General features: G+C 33.5%; 3 protein-coding genes across 3 annotated transcripts; 2 read left to right on the top strand and 1 right to left on the bottom strand.

The window, feature by feature from the left end:
• Nucleotides 1–953: 953 nt before the first annotated feature.
• HELRODRAFT_76819 (hypothetical protein) lies at nucleotides 954–2252 on the top strand (the record flags this gene model as incomplete). The annotated part of the gene is made up of 2 exons (XM_009016396.1): nucleotides 954–1218; nucleotides 1456–2252. The coding sequence occupies 2 exons, from the start codon at nucleotides 954–956 to the stop codon at nucleotides 2250–2252; spliced, it is 1062 nt and encodes a 353-aa protein (XP_009014644.1).
• A 4970-nt stretch (nucleotides 2253–7222) lies between these two features.
• HELRODRAFT_76346 (hypothetical protein) lies at nucleotides 7223–7492 on the top strand (the record flags this gene model as incomplete). Its single annotated transcript, XM_009016395.1, has 1 exon — nucleotides 7223–7492. A coding segment is annotated over one exon (270 nt), but the record flags the coding sequence as incomplete, so codon positions are not given.
• Nucleotides 7493–8788: 1296 nt separating this feature from the next.
• On the bottom strand, nucleotides 8789–12763 carry HELRODRAFT_76642 (hypothetical protein; the record flags this gene model as incomplete). Its single annotated transcript, XM_009016394.1, has 12 exons — nucleotides 8789–8896; nucleotides 9114–9220; nucleotides 9366–9512; nucleotides 9835–9928; nucleotides 10493–10633; nucleotides 10911–11000; nucleotides 11232–11429; nucleotides 11596–11742; nucleotides 11887–11949; nucleotides 12060–12140; nucleotides 12396–12478; nucleotides 12643–12763. 12 exons carry the CDS (start codon nucleotides 12761–12763, stop codon nucleotides 8789–8791), a joined length of 1380 nt encoding a protein of 459 aa, XP_009014642.1.
• Nucleotides 12764–20032: the final 7269 nt, after the last annotated feature.

Here is a 20032-nt window from a genome sequence, read left to right as displayed (position 1 = left end):
CTACCATAAATGTTACTGCTGCCAATATAACTGCTACCACAACTTCAACCACAGGTGACCTCATGTCCGCTCACGTTGCTTCTACTGCTTCTACTAACAACGTTAAAAACATCATCTTGAACAAAAATATCGTCATTAATAATGGTGGTAGTGTCAATAATGTTGATACGGGGATGGCTGCTGGTACCTCCTGCGATTTGAGTTCGTGTAATAATTTTAACGAGAATCATAATAAACCGGATAGTGGTGGTAAAATTAGTATTAGCAACTCTAGTAGTATTTGTAGCAGCAGTAGTAGTGATTTCGCTAGTAACATTAGCAGCAGTAGTAACAGTATTAACAATGTTTGTAATTCTGATAGCGTTAATTGCAAAAACATTACAACGACCACCAACAATGTTCTAGATGATTCTATACTGTCGAAAACATTACTCTCGTCGTCAACATCGTCATCATTAACGTCATCGTCGTCAACAGTCTCGTTTCTGACGTTAGCGTCATCATCATCATCGTCATCATTATCTTCACCAGTGACAACATCATCGTCAACAACAGCCACAACAACAACGACATCCACACCACTACTAACGACGGCCACGCCGGTACTAACGACAGCCACAAGACGACAACAACACAAAAGTAACAAATGCTTTCATCAGTTGATCGACAGCCTCAATAACTTCACAGACACTGACGATTCTACGTCATTCTCGTGCTCTCAGATTGAGGCCCTGAATGCTACCTGTATGGACGACAGGGCTTGGTCTTTTTTTGATTTCAATCATGATGAAACACCTCAGAAATTACCAAGACTATCTTCTACTGCAGCTTACAATGACAAAGATGATAACAGATTATTGAATAAAGCTTTCACATCTGAATCAGATCAAAATAAGAAGAATAACAACTCTAATGATAATAATTTGAGAGATTGTAAGAAAAACTTGAAAAATATGAGTTGGTATGATGAGGTGGTCGTACCAGATGAAGGAGCTTTCTGCAACATAAGCACTCTGAAATGGGAGCTAATATCAAAATGTTTGACTGTTATGACCATCGTAAGGAACATTTCCTTCGTTATCATGAATGACGTCGAGCTATCGAAACACCCGGGCTTGATACTTGTTCTTGCAAAGTTACTAAGACTGAATCACAAGCATAGAGTGAGGCAGTTTGTCTCTGAACTGGATGATTATGTGGATGACGAGTTTGAAGGTGGTGACCTCCTTACAGACGATGACGAAGCAAATGCTGATGCGTTTTGTAATGATGGTAAATTTTCTTCAGCCAAGTCAAAAACTGCCCGTTCGTCGACATCAAAACTGACAACTACCACTCCAGACATCCATGATAATAAAAGTACAGACAGTTCCCTGCAACACGCATCCAGTTTGAATGCTGTCGACAAGAATCATGTCAGTGAAGCTGGTCATGACGTCATTGTTGAGGAGGAAGACGACGACTTTAAAGATGATGTTTTATGGTGGTCGGTAGCTGAGAACCTGAGAGAGAACTCCTTGGTGATCCTGGCTAATATATCCGGTCAGCTGGACTTGACGAGATTTCCTGAAGAGATATGCATTCCTCTGTTAGATGGGCTGTTGCATTGGATGGTCTGTCAGACCAACGATCCCAATGACGACGCTTCCTCGCATCAGCAACTCCACCAACACCATCATTACTTTTTCAACAGCAGCAGCAGCAACTTCAACAATCAAGGGGACCAACTGACATTCAGACGTCTGGCACTGGAGTCCCTCAGTAAATTATGTGTACTCGATTCGAATGTTGATCTCCTTCTGGCCACACCTCCATTCAGTCGGACCTTCCTACTCGTGGTCAAGTTGGTGAACCTGTTCGAGGAAGGTCAGCCCCTGGTCGTCAGAGAGATGTCCGTCGGTTTGATATCGAGGCTACTACCAGCCGACCCATCCATCTGTCGAATACTGGCCCTACAGCGCACGTTCATCTCGTCGGTAGTAAATTTCATCGAGTCGTGTGTCGATGGCAGACTGTCGATTGTTGAGGCGTACGGCCAGAACTCGCAGCAGTTTGCGTCCCTGTCGAATGCCTCGACGAGCATCGACGTCCTCTACAGAGTGGCCGTCATCTTGAAGACGCTGTCGGAGGCAGCCGAGAACAAGAAGCTAGTAGCCAGGTACCAGCAGCGTCTGCTCATGCTCGCGACATCTTCATCTCTTCATAAAAAAATCACATCTATAATATCGTCGATTCTTTACACTTGCATTTGATTTGTTCTTTATTGTAGTGGTAGTTAATTGATACTTTTGTTGTTGTTTTTTTTTAATATTTATATGACCACGTGTGTGTGGTGTGGTGTGTGTGTGTTTCTCTATGTGTGTGTGTGTACACTTAGAAGCATACGCCTCAATATATTTATAAATATATATGTATGTATAAAAATGTTCTACGAGGCAGAGTTTGCGCTAAACTACATGTTGAGTTTGCATGTATGCGTCCATTTAATTGATCTTAATTTACGTCATTCATTCATTCATTCGCTCACTCTTTCATTCATTCATCTATTCATCCATCTATTCATTTATCAATCAATCAATCAATCGGAAACCAACCAACCACCAAATTAACGAGATCTTTGACATTAAGTTACTTCATCACGGGGTAATAATCTACATTTAAATTACATAGAATGCGCGTCGTCATATATATATATATATACACACATATATATATATATGTATATATATATATATATATATACTTTGTTGTTTGTGTTCACCTAGATACAATTTTGTTGAATATCCCAAATCAGTTCAGTTCATTAGTTTAGGATTGATTGATTGATTGATTGATTGATTGATTGATTGATTGTTTGATTGATTGATTGATTGATTGATTGATTGATTGATTGATTGATTGATTGATTGATTGATTGATTGATTGATTGATTGATCAGTTGATTAAAATTAAACAAGCATCTTTGTTACTCTCATTATAACGTACCGACTATAGTTCAATTTTTATAACTAACTACTATTAATTTAACGAATAAATGATTGATTGATTGATTGGTTAATTGGTTTTCAAGACATTTTATTTATGTATTGTAGATATTTTCTAAGTGAATTGCTAACCAGTAAACATTTTACTGATGGGTGACTTGATTGATTTGTTCATTTAATTAATTAATTAATTCATTCATTCATTCATTCATTCATACTCTCTTTTATTTGTTCATTCATTCGTTCGTTCATTTCTTCGTTGGATTGAATATTTTTTGTATGTATATATGTTTATATATATATATATATATATATATATATATATAATGTATATATATATATTATATATATAGTGGTTTTAATACACTTTAATTCACTTGTGAAACCATGCTGATATATTATATTCTTTTATTATTATTGTAATTATTATTATTATGTTAGATATATGTACATAGTACATAGATAAATACGTATATATATATATATATATATATATATATATATATATATATATATATATATATATATATATATATATATATAACCCTACCAGACAATTCAACAGCCTACATTGGGTATTTGTTGATTTGTATTATACTATCACATCATCATCACCATCATCAGTAGTAGCAGAAGCAGCATCAGCAGCAACAACACCATCCACAACATCGTCATCACCATCTGAGCAACAAACATCCACGTCCTCATCGCCATCATTATGGTGTATTTCATTGTATCATATTGTATATATTTTATTGTGTATAGTGATGTTGTACGTTTATACCTATATATATATACATATATATATATATATATATATATATATATATATATATATATATATATATATCTATATATATATACTTATATGTCTATGAATAGTTTTTTTTATCATTGTTACTTTGTTTACGTTTCGTTTCGTTACGTTTCGCTACGTTTCGTTTCGTTTCGTTACGTTGCAGTTGTTTTCTTTTCTTCTTTCATGAAGTGTCGTGCGTGCCGTTAGACTCCATTTCATAGACATTGTTGTTGTTGTTGTCGTTGTTGTTGTTGTTGTTTGTTTGTTGATTATTATTACCACCACCATCGTCATCATTATATTTTTTATTATTGTGATTATTATTATCATCACTATGATTATGACATCATTGTTGCGTCATCATCGCTTCTATTGTTATCATCATATCTTTCATCACAGTACCATCATCACTATCCTTGGAAGCGTTGTTATTATTATTATTATTATTAATATTGTTGTTGTTATTATTATTGTTATTATTTTTATTTTTTTGCTTTTTTTTGTTTTGTTTCAGTTAGACGGGACGATGGTACGAATAAGCACCCTGTATAGTTTTGTCATTAATGTGTACTTATATTAGTAGTGTGCATATATATATATATATATATATATATATATATATATATATATATATATATATATATATATATATATATATATATATATATATATATATATATATATATATATATATATATATTAGTCTGTCACGTGATATAACTTAACAATAGGCGTCTGTGTCTTGTTTTTTAACATTCAATACTTTTGTTATATATATATATATATATATATATATATATATATTTATATATATATATATATATTTATATATATAATGTAATATCGTCGAAATTGACGTAAAATCATTATCATCGTTTTGTAGTAGTGATGGCCATCATCGCAATCACCATCATCATCATCACTCAGTCCTTCATTCATTCACTCTTTCATTCACTCATTTATTTATTCACTCATTCATTCATTCATTCACTCATTCATTCATTCAATCACTCATTACAAAAAATAAGAAGACAGACTCACGTTTTTATTTTCATTGTGATTTGAAAAGGGTCATTATATCCTTCTATATATATATATAAATATAAATATATATATATATTATGTATATATATATATATGTATATAAATATATATATATTATGTATTTATATATATATATGTATATAAATATATATATATATATATATACGATTTTATATTGTTCATGATGATGTGCATATGTACGTTGTATTGTGTTCTTATCATTCATTTTTTTCTTTCTTTCATTTTTTATAGTTGCTATTTTATTGTTATTCTTCTTATAATTATTCTTATTTTTATTATTATTATTATTGTTATTATCATTACTGATGATGATAAGTTTCTTTCTCTACTGATTACGACTACGATGGTGATAATGATTGCGCTTAAAATGGTGATGATGATGATGATGATTCTATTTGAGATGATGACGACGATGATGATTATTATTATTTTCGTCTTGTTATAATAATAATATTAATATAATTTTATTATTATACTTATTGTTATTAATGTTGTTGCTGTTATGTTATTATTGTTATCATCATCCACTTTATTATTATTGTAATTACTGTTATCATCGATAATATAATTATTATAATTATTATGACCATAATTATTGTTAGTGCTATCATTAATATTGTTGCGTTACATACATATATGATATGATATAATATACGAATTAATACCAATACAACTTTGTTGTTTTCTGTTTATTATTTCATCTTTTTATCTATCTCTTTATCTATCTATCTTTCCTTCTGTCTCTCTCTCTTTCTCTGATTGTCTATCTGTCTGTTTGTCTGCCTGTCTGTGTTTCTATCTATCTATCTATCTATCTATCTCTCTATCTATCTATCTATCTATCTATCTATCTATCTATCTATCTATCTATCTATCTATCTATCTATCTATCTATCTACCTACCTACCTACCTATCTATCTATCTATCTATCTATCTCTATCCATGTGTATCTTTATATATCTCTATATCTATTTATTATATATTTCAATTTCGGTTTTACTCGACAGAATCGTTAAAATAAAAATCATAAAATAAATAATCATAACGACGATACGATACGTTGGGACGAGTTTATTAATCAGCTCTAAATGCTCTTCATGTAAAAAATTTACTACTAACTCGTTAAGTTTAACTTGAACCACTTGGCTTTGTGTGTGCGTGTATGTGTGTGTACGTGTTTGTGTGTTGAGAGAAAGAGAGAGAGAGAGAGAGAAAGAGAGAGAGAGAAGACAAAAGCGAGTTTAATTAATCATAAAAGAAAACGAGTCGTGTGCAATTGATAAAAGGTCGTTGAAGATAATGCATGTAATGATAACAGTGTTTCTCTTATCACACTCTCGTTCTCGTGTTTGGTTAACACCTTTTTATCGTGTTTGTTCGTTCGTTCGTTTGTTCGTTCATTCAGTTGTGCGTGTCGCCAACGTTAAAGTGTCGTTTTGTTGATGGATTGTGTTATTTTGAAGTTTTGCTCTGTAGTTGACGTTGATGGGATTGTTGCTTCGTCGAACTAAGTTAGTCGTCGGTCTAATTTAATATCGTCTGTTACTGTTACTGCTGCAGTATTGAAGTGCTAAACCGTTTAACTCCAGTTTACTACAACTCTGACATCTTTCACATGAAAATGATGCACACGTACGAATGCTCGCAAGATTCAGATAATTTCCTCGCGACGAAAAGTGATTCCCGGTGCAACAACAGACAAAATTACTGCGACACTAATTCCTACAGAGATGATTTCTACACTGCGACTTGTGCTATGAACGATAATGTGCAGTCCTATCTATACTCTAATTTCGATTCAGTTGACGCTAACACGAAGAACGTGTGGGCCGAAGATGTATGCGGGAGAAACAATGACTTCTATGACGGAATTGCCCGTTCTATGAACGACGGTCATGCACACCACATGAATGTTCCATTTTGTAATAATTTTGATGCTAGCTACGCGTCAGCCGTTGCGGCTACTCGTGAGGAGTTTTTTCCATTTAACAGTTTCTCGTCAAAATTCTCTTCCATTTGTAACGATTTCAACGATAGCGGCTGCTTCAACTCCAGTGATTTCGCTTCAAGTCACGACGGTTCGAATTGCACAGAAGATGATGAAGGCGATGATTTGTACGAGGACGATGAATACGACGACGATGATGACAATGGCCGTTTCAAAAGTTTCATCGGCGGGTTTCCATTTCGTAAATTAAAACATCAAAGGTGATTAATTTTCAGTTCCTATTTAAATAGCCGAACAAATCAGCAAGTTTGTAATCTTCATTTAATGAAAAGATATGAGCTAGATGTCATTGCATCACTTTTATATAAATTGAATTTGCCATCTCATCAAAAAAATCTCTTACACAAAACATTTTAACCAAATTTTATAGGAAGCAATCGAATCAAAGGCAAGCGGCAAACAGTCGAGAGAGGAAAAGGATGAAGACGATGAACAGCGCTTTCGAAATTCTCCGCCAACGACTTCCCATGAGGTGTAAGTCACTTGGAGATAAGAAGTTATCGAAAGTTGATACACTGAGGTCTGCTGTTGACTACATCAGGTGCCTGGTTAGATTTCTGGCTGGTGACGAGAATGAGGAGATGAATCAGGAAGATGATTTGGAAGAAAGATTCAAAGGTAGATGGAGTTTTTAATTTGGTATTTACATAGCAATTTTAGCATGTCTTTCTTGTTAAGATGTTCAGACATCTTAGTTGATATTGTTCTGAAGTATTTTGATGTAAAAGTTAATTTTTTCGATTGAATATATTTTAATAAAATACGTATACCTCTTGTATCATTTTGAAGTCTGGCAACATTAATAATATCTTAATTTAAATCAGAATTAAAGTTTTGTTCCGATTTTTAGATGGTCCTCCTGCTACAAGAACCACTACGTCACAGTTGAGAACTACGAAAAACAGCAACCATTTGACCACAGCCACCAACTCAAGGAAGAGTATTTCAACAGCCGCCCAAGCAACCAGCAGCAGAAGCTACAAACTCAGCTGCCAATTCAACCGCAAGAGCGAGAGATCAAAAAATTCGATGATGATGGCCATGATGATGATGCAGGCAGGGGCCAGCAATGACGTCAATTGGTCGAAATTTATAAAACCGAAACTGAAAGTCATTGGGAAGTTGTGGACTCCGCAAGCTGCACAACGTATTGATTCGCAAATTTGAAATTTATATTAAAAATCACTAACTCCCTGTAGAGATCGATTCGCCTGACGTTCGTGCAAATAAATACGTTTTGAAAATTTTACCATCGGAATAAACTTATCACTAATTGAAAATTACCAACTCAACTTCATTTATATACAATTCTCAGTTATAAAACTATTGAGAAAAATTTATATATATACTATAATATATGAAGAAGCAACTCATAAAAATGCTGTAAAACGGTCGTATGAGTTCATTCGGCAAATTCCTAATTGTTTCGGTTAAGTATTTCTTAATTTGTTAAGCGCTACAAAATCCTATAATCAGAGATTGAAATTAAAAATGGTAATGAATTTCTTAAAAACTTTTTTATTGATAAAATAAAATAAAATAATGACAAATCTTAAAGTAGGAAGTAAAAATTATTATCAATACAAGTAAAATGACATTATCCACACAAAAATAAACACAAACTCACATACATATGTACACACACATACATACATACACAACAAACATTTACACACACCTACACATGCATACATACATACATACACAGTAAACATTCACACAGTACACACGCATACGTACAAATATATACAAAAACATTTTATATAAAAGTTGTATATTCAATGTTAATTAAAATCATACATAGAAACTGCAAGCATAAAAACGCAGACATGTATACACACTTACACACACACACACACACACACACACACACACACACACACACACACACACACACTACACACACACACACGTACACACGTACACACACATCACTGTACAGACACATGTGGAGTCCATTTAAGACAGGACGGATCGATGACTTGATTTTCATCCAGCTTCTTCAAACTTTTCCTCTTTAAATGCTCGTCTATGAGATCCTAGGATAATATCAATTACAAAAAGAACGATGATGAAGATGATGATGATGATGATAATGACGCAGCAAACAACAAGCAAACAAATAAACAAACAAAAAACAAAAGCAAACAAACAACGAACACATCACGTAACAAACAAACAAATAAATATAAAACAGCTAACAGTACACACACACACACGCACACACACACGCACACACACACGCACACAGCTCACTTGTTTCTTTAGTATAAGGTGTTTCCCTTTCCAATACTTCAGCATTCCCATAGCCTGCAATGTACTGACAATGTCGTTGGCATTTATGCCTGTTTCCTGGCTCAAATCTAAGAAAAAAATTTTTAAATATCCTTAGATATATTTTAATTTATCACACACACACTCACGCACACACACACACACAAGCAAACACACACACACACAAACAAACAAACACACCAAGAAGATATACAAACAGACAGACAGACTGACCTTTGATGGAAATATCTCTCTCCTTGCAGCAGTTCAAATAATTGAGTAGCACATCCTTCCAGTAACTTCTGTAACTTATGAGACCCAGATCGCTTAGGGGTCGTTCGGGTGACCCTACCTTATTCTCCATGCGGGTCAGGAGGTAACCTGAATAAATTTCCATAATTATTTTTTATTATTTAAGTATTATTTATATCAATATTCATGCTATAGCATTGATTTCGGATGTACGCGTGTGTGTATACATATGTGTGCGTGTGTGTGTGTATACATATGTGTGTATGTATGTTTGTATGTGTGCGTGTGTGTGTATACATATGTGTGTGTAACATATGTGTGTGAGTGAATATGTTTGTATGTGTGCGTTTGTGTGTATATATACGTGTGTGTATGTGTGCGTGTGTGTGTGTGTGTCATAAAATGATTGATTAAAGAAAAAGAAACAAAACGAGGTGCAACCACTACTCACTGAAATCAATTAGCATCTTTCCATAACCTTTCCTCATGTATGCGGGCATGGTCAAGATACATGAAACGTTATAGTTTAAGAATGACTGCTTCTCCTAACGATACATTATACATCGTAATTAAACAACTGTATATCATGATATAATATCATTGTAATTAAACAACTGTATATCATGATATAATATCAACTTAATTGAATAACCGTATATCATGATACAATATCAACGTAATTAAATAACTGTATATCATGATATAATATCAACTTAATTGAATAACCGTATATTATGATATAATATCATCGTATTAAATAACTGTATACCATGATATAATATCATTGTAATTAAACAACAGTAGATCATGATACAATATCAACGTAACTAGATAATAAAACAAACAAATAATCTTTATAATAACAAAATTAAATAATAATAATAATAATAATAAAATAATTATAAAATGATAAAAAAAATATTAATAATGAAAAAAGTTTATAAATAATAAACAAATTGCGAAAATATTGCAGTAATAATAATATAATAATAATAATAATCAAAAAAATATTAATAAAATAATAATCAAAAAATATTAATAATGAAAAAAAATTATAAACAACAAACAAATTGCGAAAATATTGCAGAGAAAAAAAACGCGCCAGTAACCTTGGAGAAATACCCCACCATGTGGCAGCCCTGATTGTCAGCCTCGGTCATGATGTAGAAGAGGAACGGTTCAACGTCGTAGTAAAGGGTCTTGTGGTCGAGAAAGAGCTTGGCTAGGAGGCAGAGATTTTGGCAGTAAATCTGAGGAGTGAGTGAGTTAGTGAGTGAGTGAGTGAGTTAGTGAGTGAGTGAATGAGTGGGTGGGTGAATGAATGAGAGAGTTAGTAAACGAGTGAGTGAGTGAATGAATGAGTGAGTGAGAGAGTGAGTGGATGAGTGAATGAGTGAGTGAAAGAATGGTGGACATGGGATGATAATAATGATGAAAGTGAGAATGCTGATGATAATAGATGTAATAATGATGATGAGGATGATTGAGAATGATGAAGAATGAGAATGATGACAAACTACTACTGACTTTATTCTTTTTGCCATCAACTTCAAAGACAGACAGATTGCCTTTTCTGTAGATTTCATCACCAGGCGGATGCCTCCACACGCATTTGGCCTACACAGTAGTGGATCAACCAATCAACCGATCAATCAATCAACCAATCAATCCACCAATCAACCAATCAATTAATCCACTTATCAACCGATCAATCAATCAACCAATCAATCCACCAATCAATCAATCCACTTATCAACCGATCAATCAATCCACTAATCAACCAACCAATCAATCCACTAATCAGCTAACCAACCAACTAATCACAAACAAGCAAGCAAACAAACCAACCGCATGCCTTCGGGTTATGACGGAAGTTTTCATGTACTTCAGGCAGTACTCGCAGATGTAGATTTTTGGCAATCTGGAGTATTCCTCGGGGTAGGGCGAGGCGTACCAGGTCTCCATCTCGTACCGGCCCATCTCCATCTTGCAGATTCTGTACTCTTGCTTATCGCTTAGCTGGTAGTGGGCTGTCATCTCGTAGCTCTGCAAATGTGTGTACGTGTGCGTGTGTATGTATGAGGTGTGTATGTATGTATGAGGAGTGTATGTGTGTGTGAAGGCATACGCGTGTGTGAATGCGTATGCGTGCGTGTGGTGTGTATGTACGTGTGGTGTGTATGCACGTGGCATCACCGTTATTATTACTGACCAACTCCTCGCAGGCCTGTATCTGAGCCTCCCTAAAGAGCTTGAGATCGAACTCAGTGGTCAGTCCAGTTAAGAGAGGTTCCCTGGTCATCTGGTAGAGGTCTCTATGCTGGCTATGCTGCTCTTGTAACTCTTCACTCATCTCAACCTACAAGTGCGCCGGTCAGTTCAATGAGTGAGTGAGTGAGCGAGTGAGTGAGCGAGTGAGCGAGCGAGTGAGTGAGTGAGTGAGTGAGTAGGTGTGTGGGTGGCTAAGTGAGTGAATAAGGGCGATGACATGAAGTCACACAACCTTAAACTTTGACCTTTCTTCCATGACCTTTCGATGATACTCTTGCTGTTCTGATGTTGCAGCCTTTTAAAGGATGATGGAAAAATGAAAAAAACGTAGAAGAAACTTTAAAACTTTTTAAGTAAAATAAAAATTGTTTAACATATATTCGCTATCGGCCATAATAATAAAACCTTATTTCTTAAGCCCCGTCTATCGTCAGGTGCTGTTGTTTTTCTTTTCTCTGATACTATCTCTCTATCAAGTAGTCTTGCCTGTGAATGAGTGTGTGTGTTTGTTTATGTGTGCGTACGTGTGTTTGTATGTGTGTTTGTTTGTACGTGTGTACGTAAGTGTGTTGTTATCAGTAGCTGATTATTGACATGTGTAATTTTATGAAAAACAACAACATATATAGGATAAGCGACGAAGAATAAACTACAACAAAGAATTAACAACAACAACAACAACAAAGACTAAACAACATAAGAAACAAAGACATATAAATACAAAATCATACATCTATGCACCTTGCATTCATCAACACTCATATTATGATAGAGAGGGCAGGCACTTAATGTTCTATGTTTGTCATACTTTCCTGTTATGTGACCTGCAACAAATTGTGTGTGTGTGTGTGTGTGTACGTGCGTGTATGTGTGTTTATGTATGTGTACGTGTGTGTGTGTGTTTATGTACGTGTGTGTGTGTATGTTATAAGATTGATCAGGTCATCGCCATCATCATCATTATTTACATCATCATTATAGTTCTTACCTTTAGAATCACAGCCAGGAAGGGGGCACCTGATGATGTTATCAGTTGTATACTTCAAACTGTTCTCAGCCACGACTCTGGCAGCTCTTCTTTCACTTTGTGAATCTTCCCCACCATCCATCAGCCCCAAAATAGAGGCAGACCCCAGAGTGGCAGACGAATTGAGCCCTTTCCGCCCCCTCTTACCCCGGCCTGCATATTTTCCAGATTTGCCTGTGTTGATTGTGTCTTTGTTGGTGGTGTTTGTTTTGTCGTCTGTGTTGTTGTTGTTGTTTGTGCTGCTGCTGTTGTTGGTGGTGGTGACGTTGTTGTTGTTGGGCGTTGATGGGTTTTCATCTCTGGTGGTTGATGGTTTTTTGGCTGATGTTGAGTTGCTGGTTGATTCATCTAACAGGTGATCTGGATGAAGTTGAAAATAATTTTAAAATAACAAAAAATATAATTGAATTTTTTTTCTTCCATCCAACAAGTTAAAGAGAAAATGAAATTGACACACAGGCCAGACAGGAACAAAACCAAAAAAAAACACAAAACAAAAACAAACAAAACAAAAAACTAACAAGATGAATTTCTCCGAGTACTTCTCCTAGTCGAGACATTTAGTTTGTCATTTGTTTCAGCTGCACTTTCGTTACTATCGTCAGAATCGTCGGCAGATGCAGTTGTCACAGTAGGAGAGCCGGGTTCATCCTCACCTACTTTCTGCTATTAAGTGGGACCATTATGCAGAATTAGTATACAGACATTCTAGTTTAGTAATATTACATTATTAGCAATATTGAATTGTAATGGTGAATGGTTTCCCAATTTATCAACACAATTAATATAATAAACAATTATACATAGAAATGAAAATAAGATAAAAAATGTTAAAATTAAGAATTATTATGTCTATTGTTTTGTAGTTATGTAACATTGATGACATCATTCAAATATTTCCCTAATTTCAATATTGGTGCAATTCACATCTCAGCATTTAATAGTCAGAAAAACTACTCTAAAACACCATTGCATCCATTTATTTTTTTTTTAAATTTGGCATATTTATTGAAATTAAACTAACTTTACTATAAATTATATATTAAAATAATTATATTCAAACACAAATGAGATCAAAAACTCAAGAAGGAAGAGTTTCAGAAAGTTCAAAGACAAAGGCAAAAAATGGCAGGGACAAAAAGTCATCTGGTAGTAGAAACAGAAACCGCAGCAGCAACTGCAAGCCGGAGAAGCAGCAGAAGAATGGTGAAGTCTTTGAGTCGAAGAGTAGACATCACTCAAAGAGTAAAAGTGGGGGCCAAGACAACAAGGGTGGGAAGACTATTAAAACTAAGAGTAGGACGGTGGTGAAAATCTGGATAAATGGCCGTTCCATTCAATGAAGCAGGAGTCTTCTCATCTTCCTAAATTGAACCAAAAAGTAAAAAAGGTACCCAACCAAGATTGTACCAAATTAGGACGATATAAATATTTACATAATAACAATAATTATATATTATAATATAATAATTATAATTATTAATATTTATAATACAATTACAAACAAGAACTATTGAAAATAAATATGATGCAATGACGTTAAGAATTCTAGCGTAAAAAATTTGTAAATTTATTAAAAAAATGTTGAAATAAAATCATGTAATAACCATAGATTTTCTTTTCGGCATTTCGTTATTCTATTTAAAGAAAAATTTGAAATTTGAAATAGGCAAAACGTAAGAAAACTTAACCACAATGTTAATGTAAACAAAGATAAGTAATTATTGTCCTTAATAAAATAAGTTCATTTTTAAAAATGTAACTCATATCTACCGTAAGTTTTCAAACAAAATCATTAAAATAAGTTTCAAACAATAGTACAAAATGCAAACAATATATTTCAAATTTGAAAAACTATTTTCTACAAATTTTTATAATAGTTAATTTCGTAACAAATGCTGAAAGTTATTAACAAATGATTGTAAAATTGAACATAATCATGCATTACAAAAATCGAATTTCGAGGTACTATACTTAAAATTACATTGTTTCAAACGACCAATTATAGATTATGGCGGTACCTGAAAACTACAAACATATTCACATATACACACACACATGCGTACATATATATATATATATATATATATATATATATATATATATATATATATATATATATATATACATACGTATATACACACATACGTGCATACATATATATATATATATATATATATATATATATATATATATATACATACATACACACACGTACATACATGCATACATATATATCCACAGGTACATACATAAACACGCTAAACATCTCTTTTGAAGTTTGGTTTTTAAATGGATATCAGCTTAACAGCACATAAAATCACAATAAAAAAAGAGTCGTAAAATCAGATGTAACCAAATAAGTAAAAAGATGACAAAAAGGAAAGAAGAGAAAAAAAGAAAAATAGAGAAGCTGAGAGAGTGAATGAGAAAAAGTGAAAGAAAGAGAGGAGAGAGAGACAGAGAGAGTTGTAACAGTTGCTCCAAAATTTGCGCGTGCATGCAGTGGAAATAAGTAAATACATTGATATAATTAGCCCTTACATTTATTTAACCTAACTGATGTGAGGGGACTGTTGTTGTTATTGTCGTTGTTGTTGTTGTTGTCGTTGTTGTTTCTGCTGTTTGTGTTTGTTGTTGTTGTTGTTGCGGTTATTAATGTTTTTTCATGTTTCGCTGGTAGAATTGTAATGTTATTGTTGACGTTGTTTTTGCTATTATTTGTTTCACTTTTATGGATTTGTTTGATGGATGATGTTTGTTGTTGATGTTTTTGATGTTGTTGATGTTTTTGACGATGTTAATATTACCATTGTTGTTAGTTGATGTCATTATAATGTTGCTAATGTAATTTGGTTAATGTAATTTGGTTAATGTATCTTAGAACAACATTTCATTCGTTGATTAATCTTGAGTTGTAAATTTCCAAGTTTTTCGATATTTTTTTGTATGTAGCGGTTAGTTAAACAAAGAATGTCGGTGTTGATGTTGTTGATGTAACTGTTGAGTTTCGTCATTGCAGTTGTTGCGTTGGTGTCATCACGTGTTGATATTTATGAAAGTTATACTGCAACTGGTTGAAGTGACTGGGTGAAGAAAATTTGCGATTAAATGAATTAAAAAAAAGGGTCAGAAAGAAAGAAAAAGAAAGAAAAAATAAATGAATGAAAGAAAGAAAAAAAGAAAGAAAAAAAGAAAGAAAGAAAGAAAGAAAGAAAGAAAGAAAGCACTCAATAACCTCCTGTCAATCAAACTAACTTTGAAATGTGCTGTGTGTCTGTCGACCGCTCATCATCACTCTTAAAAACTTCAACATTCTCTCTCTCTTTCTCTAGCATTCTCATTCTTTCTTTCTTCCTCTCTCATTTTTTTTTCTTTTTTTCTTTCTTACTTTTTTTTTCTCTCTCTCTTTCTCTCTTTTATTCTTTCATGAATTTGTTTTGTTTTACTTCATTTTGCTTTAATACTTGCACATGTCTTTCATGTATGCGTGTGTTTGCATGTACGTGTGTATGTTTGTATGTTTGTATGTTTACATGTATGTATGTTTGTATGTACGCTTACTTATGTTGGTATATAAGTATTCATGCATGTTGTGTGTTTTTTTTTATTGCTGGGCTGTGTAGGAATGATTTGAATGTTTTTAAGTTACTCTTTCTCTCTCTTTTTTTCTCTGTCTCCTTCTCCTTCTCTCTTTAATTTTTCTTCTTTCTTTCTCTCTCTCTCTCATTAAAATTAGTTTTGTGTGTTAGTGCGTTTGTCTCTCTGGATCATGTATGTTGATGTCATGCTTCTTTCTTATTCAGACAGACACACACACACACACACACACACACACACTCATATACACGTACACGCAACCACAGGCGTATCATCAAGACGAAAACATTCGCTGTAGCTTAATGTAGTAAAGTAACTACTTAGTACAGTAGTAACACAGGCAAGGAAAGAATTCTCTGTTTATGTTAAAGAGTTGGAAACATTTTTCCACCCTTCGTTTTTTTCATCAATTCTGCTAATGGGTATGGCATGGCAGTCAGTGCATGAATGAAGCGATAAAGAGACCGACATGGCTGGCTATCAATATTCATTTGTTTGAGCAATCTATATCTTAAGATCAATTAATTGATTGGTTTGTTGATCAAATTATTGATTGATTGATTTATTGATTGATTGATTGATAAAATTATTGATTCATTAAATGAGTGAATGAATGAGTGACTGAACAAACAGTTGTTAATTGACTGATTGAATGAATGGATGTGTGGATGAATAAATTAGAAAATGAATAAACAAATATAGAACGAACGAACGAACGAACGAAAGAACGAACGAAAGAACGAATAAAGGAATGAATGATTGATTGATTGGTTGATCGAACGTGACTTAGATAAACCACATTTATGCAAAAACCTGTATGCGTTCATGCGTGTGGGTGGGTGGTGTTTTAAACATTAAAACCAGCATCACACCAGCACACATACCGATACACATGTCTGTTTATCTCTAGATTTTATGATTATGAAACCGTATAAATTTAAAACATTTTCAACTTTGTATATTTCCTAACTCAAGATTATGATTGTGATGTCGACGATGACGATGATGACGACGATGATGATGATGATGATGATGACGATGATGATGATGACGATGATGATGATGACAGACAGGATAAATTGAAAACTTATGCACGTGAATTGAATTTATACACACGTTTGTGTGAGTTTGAGATGAGAAGTGTATGTGCGCTCGCGTGTGTATGTTTGTGTGTGTGTATATGTGTGTGTGGGTGTGTTTCTGCACCTTGGCGTAGATGCAAATGTTTATTATTTTTCAATCATTCAGAATGTTTACGTTTTGAACGAGGTAGGGATGAGAAGTTTGCTGCAAACGTGCGAACCGAACGAACAGTTTGCAAACTAATTAACAAAAAACTGAATGAACAGTGCGTGTGTGTGAACAGGGCAAACAAACATATGAACGAACGAACGAACGAACGTTGGAAGAAACGTAAGAAAAAAATATTTTAAATCAAATTTTCAAAAATTTTCAAACTTTTATTTTGATAGATGCACTGTTAATATCAAATAAACAACAACGACAACAACAACAACAACAACAACGACAACAACAACAACAACAATTCACATCCAACAACTTTAATCTAACTGACATAGAAACAAAAAAGCACACACAAATAAATTTTCATCTTCAAATTCGGTTAAAAAAAAGAAACTAAACACAAGAGAGGAGTGGGTAAGATTTGAGTACACACACGCGCGTTGAAACAAAGTTAGCGCAAATTATTATAACAAAATCAAAATACTACACAGACACAAAAATTCTACACACACACACACCATATACAAAGGCACACATGCACATACACACATAAACATTCAGACATACATACACACACAAACACACGTAAATACATACATACATACATATACACTCATACAAACAAACATACCTACATATACACATACATACAAGCACAGATAACTACACACATACATACACATATAAACAAACACACATACATACACACGAACAAACAAACACGTACATATTTCTCCATATTGCGCGTGTGCATGTAAAGAAACAAAAGTTAATTGATATGTAAACTTACTCTACTTACTTTCATTGGCTGGGATATGTGTATATATGTTTGTATGTATGTATGCATGTATGTATGTATGTATGTATGTATGTATGCATGTATGTATGTATGTATGTATGTATGTATGTATGTATGTATGTATGTATGTATGTATGTATGTATGTATGTATGTATGTATGTATGTATGTATGTATGTATGTATGTATGTATGTATGTATTTATATATGTGTGTATGTAATTATGTGTATAATATATATTGTAGAAATAAATAAAAATAAACCACTTTAAAACAGACCAACACACACATACAAACATTAATAAAAAAAGTATGTATATATAGAAAAAGAATAAGAGAGAGAGAGAGAGAGAAAAAGAGATCTACAGATCTATACAAATATATAACCAACACAAACACACATACAACAAAAAGTGCACAGTGCACACATAAGATGTATATGAAGTATGCATACATGGATGCTTTATAAGCGCATTGAAAAAGTTAATTATAAAGAGTAGAGAAACTGAGTTCGTGTTTGGGAGAATAATGCTGGATAACTTTAAGTTGCTGGTTTAGGTTAGGTGGATGGGGGATGGTTAGATGGATTGATTGAATAGTGAATGAATAAATGGATGGATGGATGGATGGATGGATGGATGGATGAATGGATAGATGGATGGATGGATCGATTAAATGGTGAATGAATGAATGAATAAATGGATGGGAAGATGTATGTACGCATGAACGAGTTGAAAGACTAGCTTGACATTTAAATAAACTAATTAATTTAAACATTCATTTTACATATCAATCGATCAATCATTCAATTAAATTTAATTAGTAATTATTAAACAATAATGATAATAATTTGTACTATGATTAACATTTCTCTCTTGTTTTTAATAATTGCAGAAGAACTCCAGTGAAAGCGAAAGAAAATAGCACAACATAGTCAGGAACAAGATGATGATGATAATGATGATGGTGATGATGGTGATGATGATCAAACAATAAGAATAATAATAACAACAATAATGATGATGACAAAAAAGGATTAGGTACTTCAGAAATAATGATCACTTTTAAATAACTTACTGTCATAAACTCAACAAAATTGTTGTAACTGACTTCAAATATGGTCTATAACACCAGTAACTGTTGAATAACATCAACAAACAACAACAACAAAACAACAGCAGAAACGACAACAACATCAACAATCTCAACAACAACAACACCGCAAACAAAAGCAACAAAAAAAGCAACATCATCAACAACAAATACCTCAGAAAATACCCAGCGGCGATACGAAAATACCTGTAAAAAATATTCAGCGAAAATTTTGAACGCAAACTACACCAAACAACTGTCGGAAAAGTATCAAAAAAATGTAACTTCATTATCAGGACTTTATTCTTTCCTAAATAAGAAACTATTCCCTAAACAATTGGCACGTACTCCACGCACACACACGCACTCTCACACACTCCACACACACACACACACACGCCACACACACCACAAACACACACACACACACGCCACACACACCACAAACACACACACACACGCCACACACACCACAAACACACACACACACGCCACACACACCACATACACACACACACATATATATATATTTAAAACTTAAAAGATATTGGTCTGAAATTTTTTACATTCAAATCATGTTTTGTTACGTTGATTGGTGTTCCTGAAGAATTTGACTG

The sequence above is a fragment of the Helobdella robusta genome, assembly GCF_000326865.2.
Source record: "Helobdella robusta unplaced genomic scaffold HELROscaffold_18, whole genome shotgun sequence".
NCBI classification, from domain to species: Eukaryota; Metazoa; Annelida; class Clitellata; order Rhynchobdellida; family Glossiphoniidae; genus Helobdella; species Helobdella robusta.
Note: the sequence above shows the minus strand (reverse complement) of the source record. Positions and strands in the feature narration are given on the sequence as shown.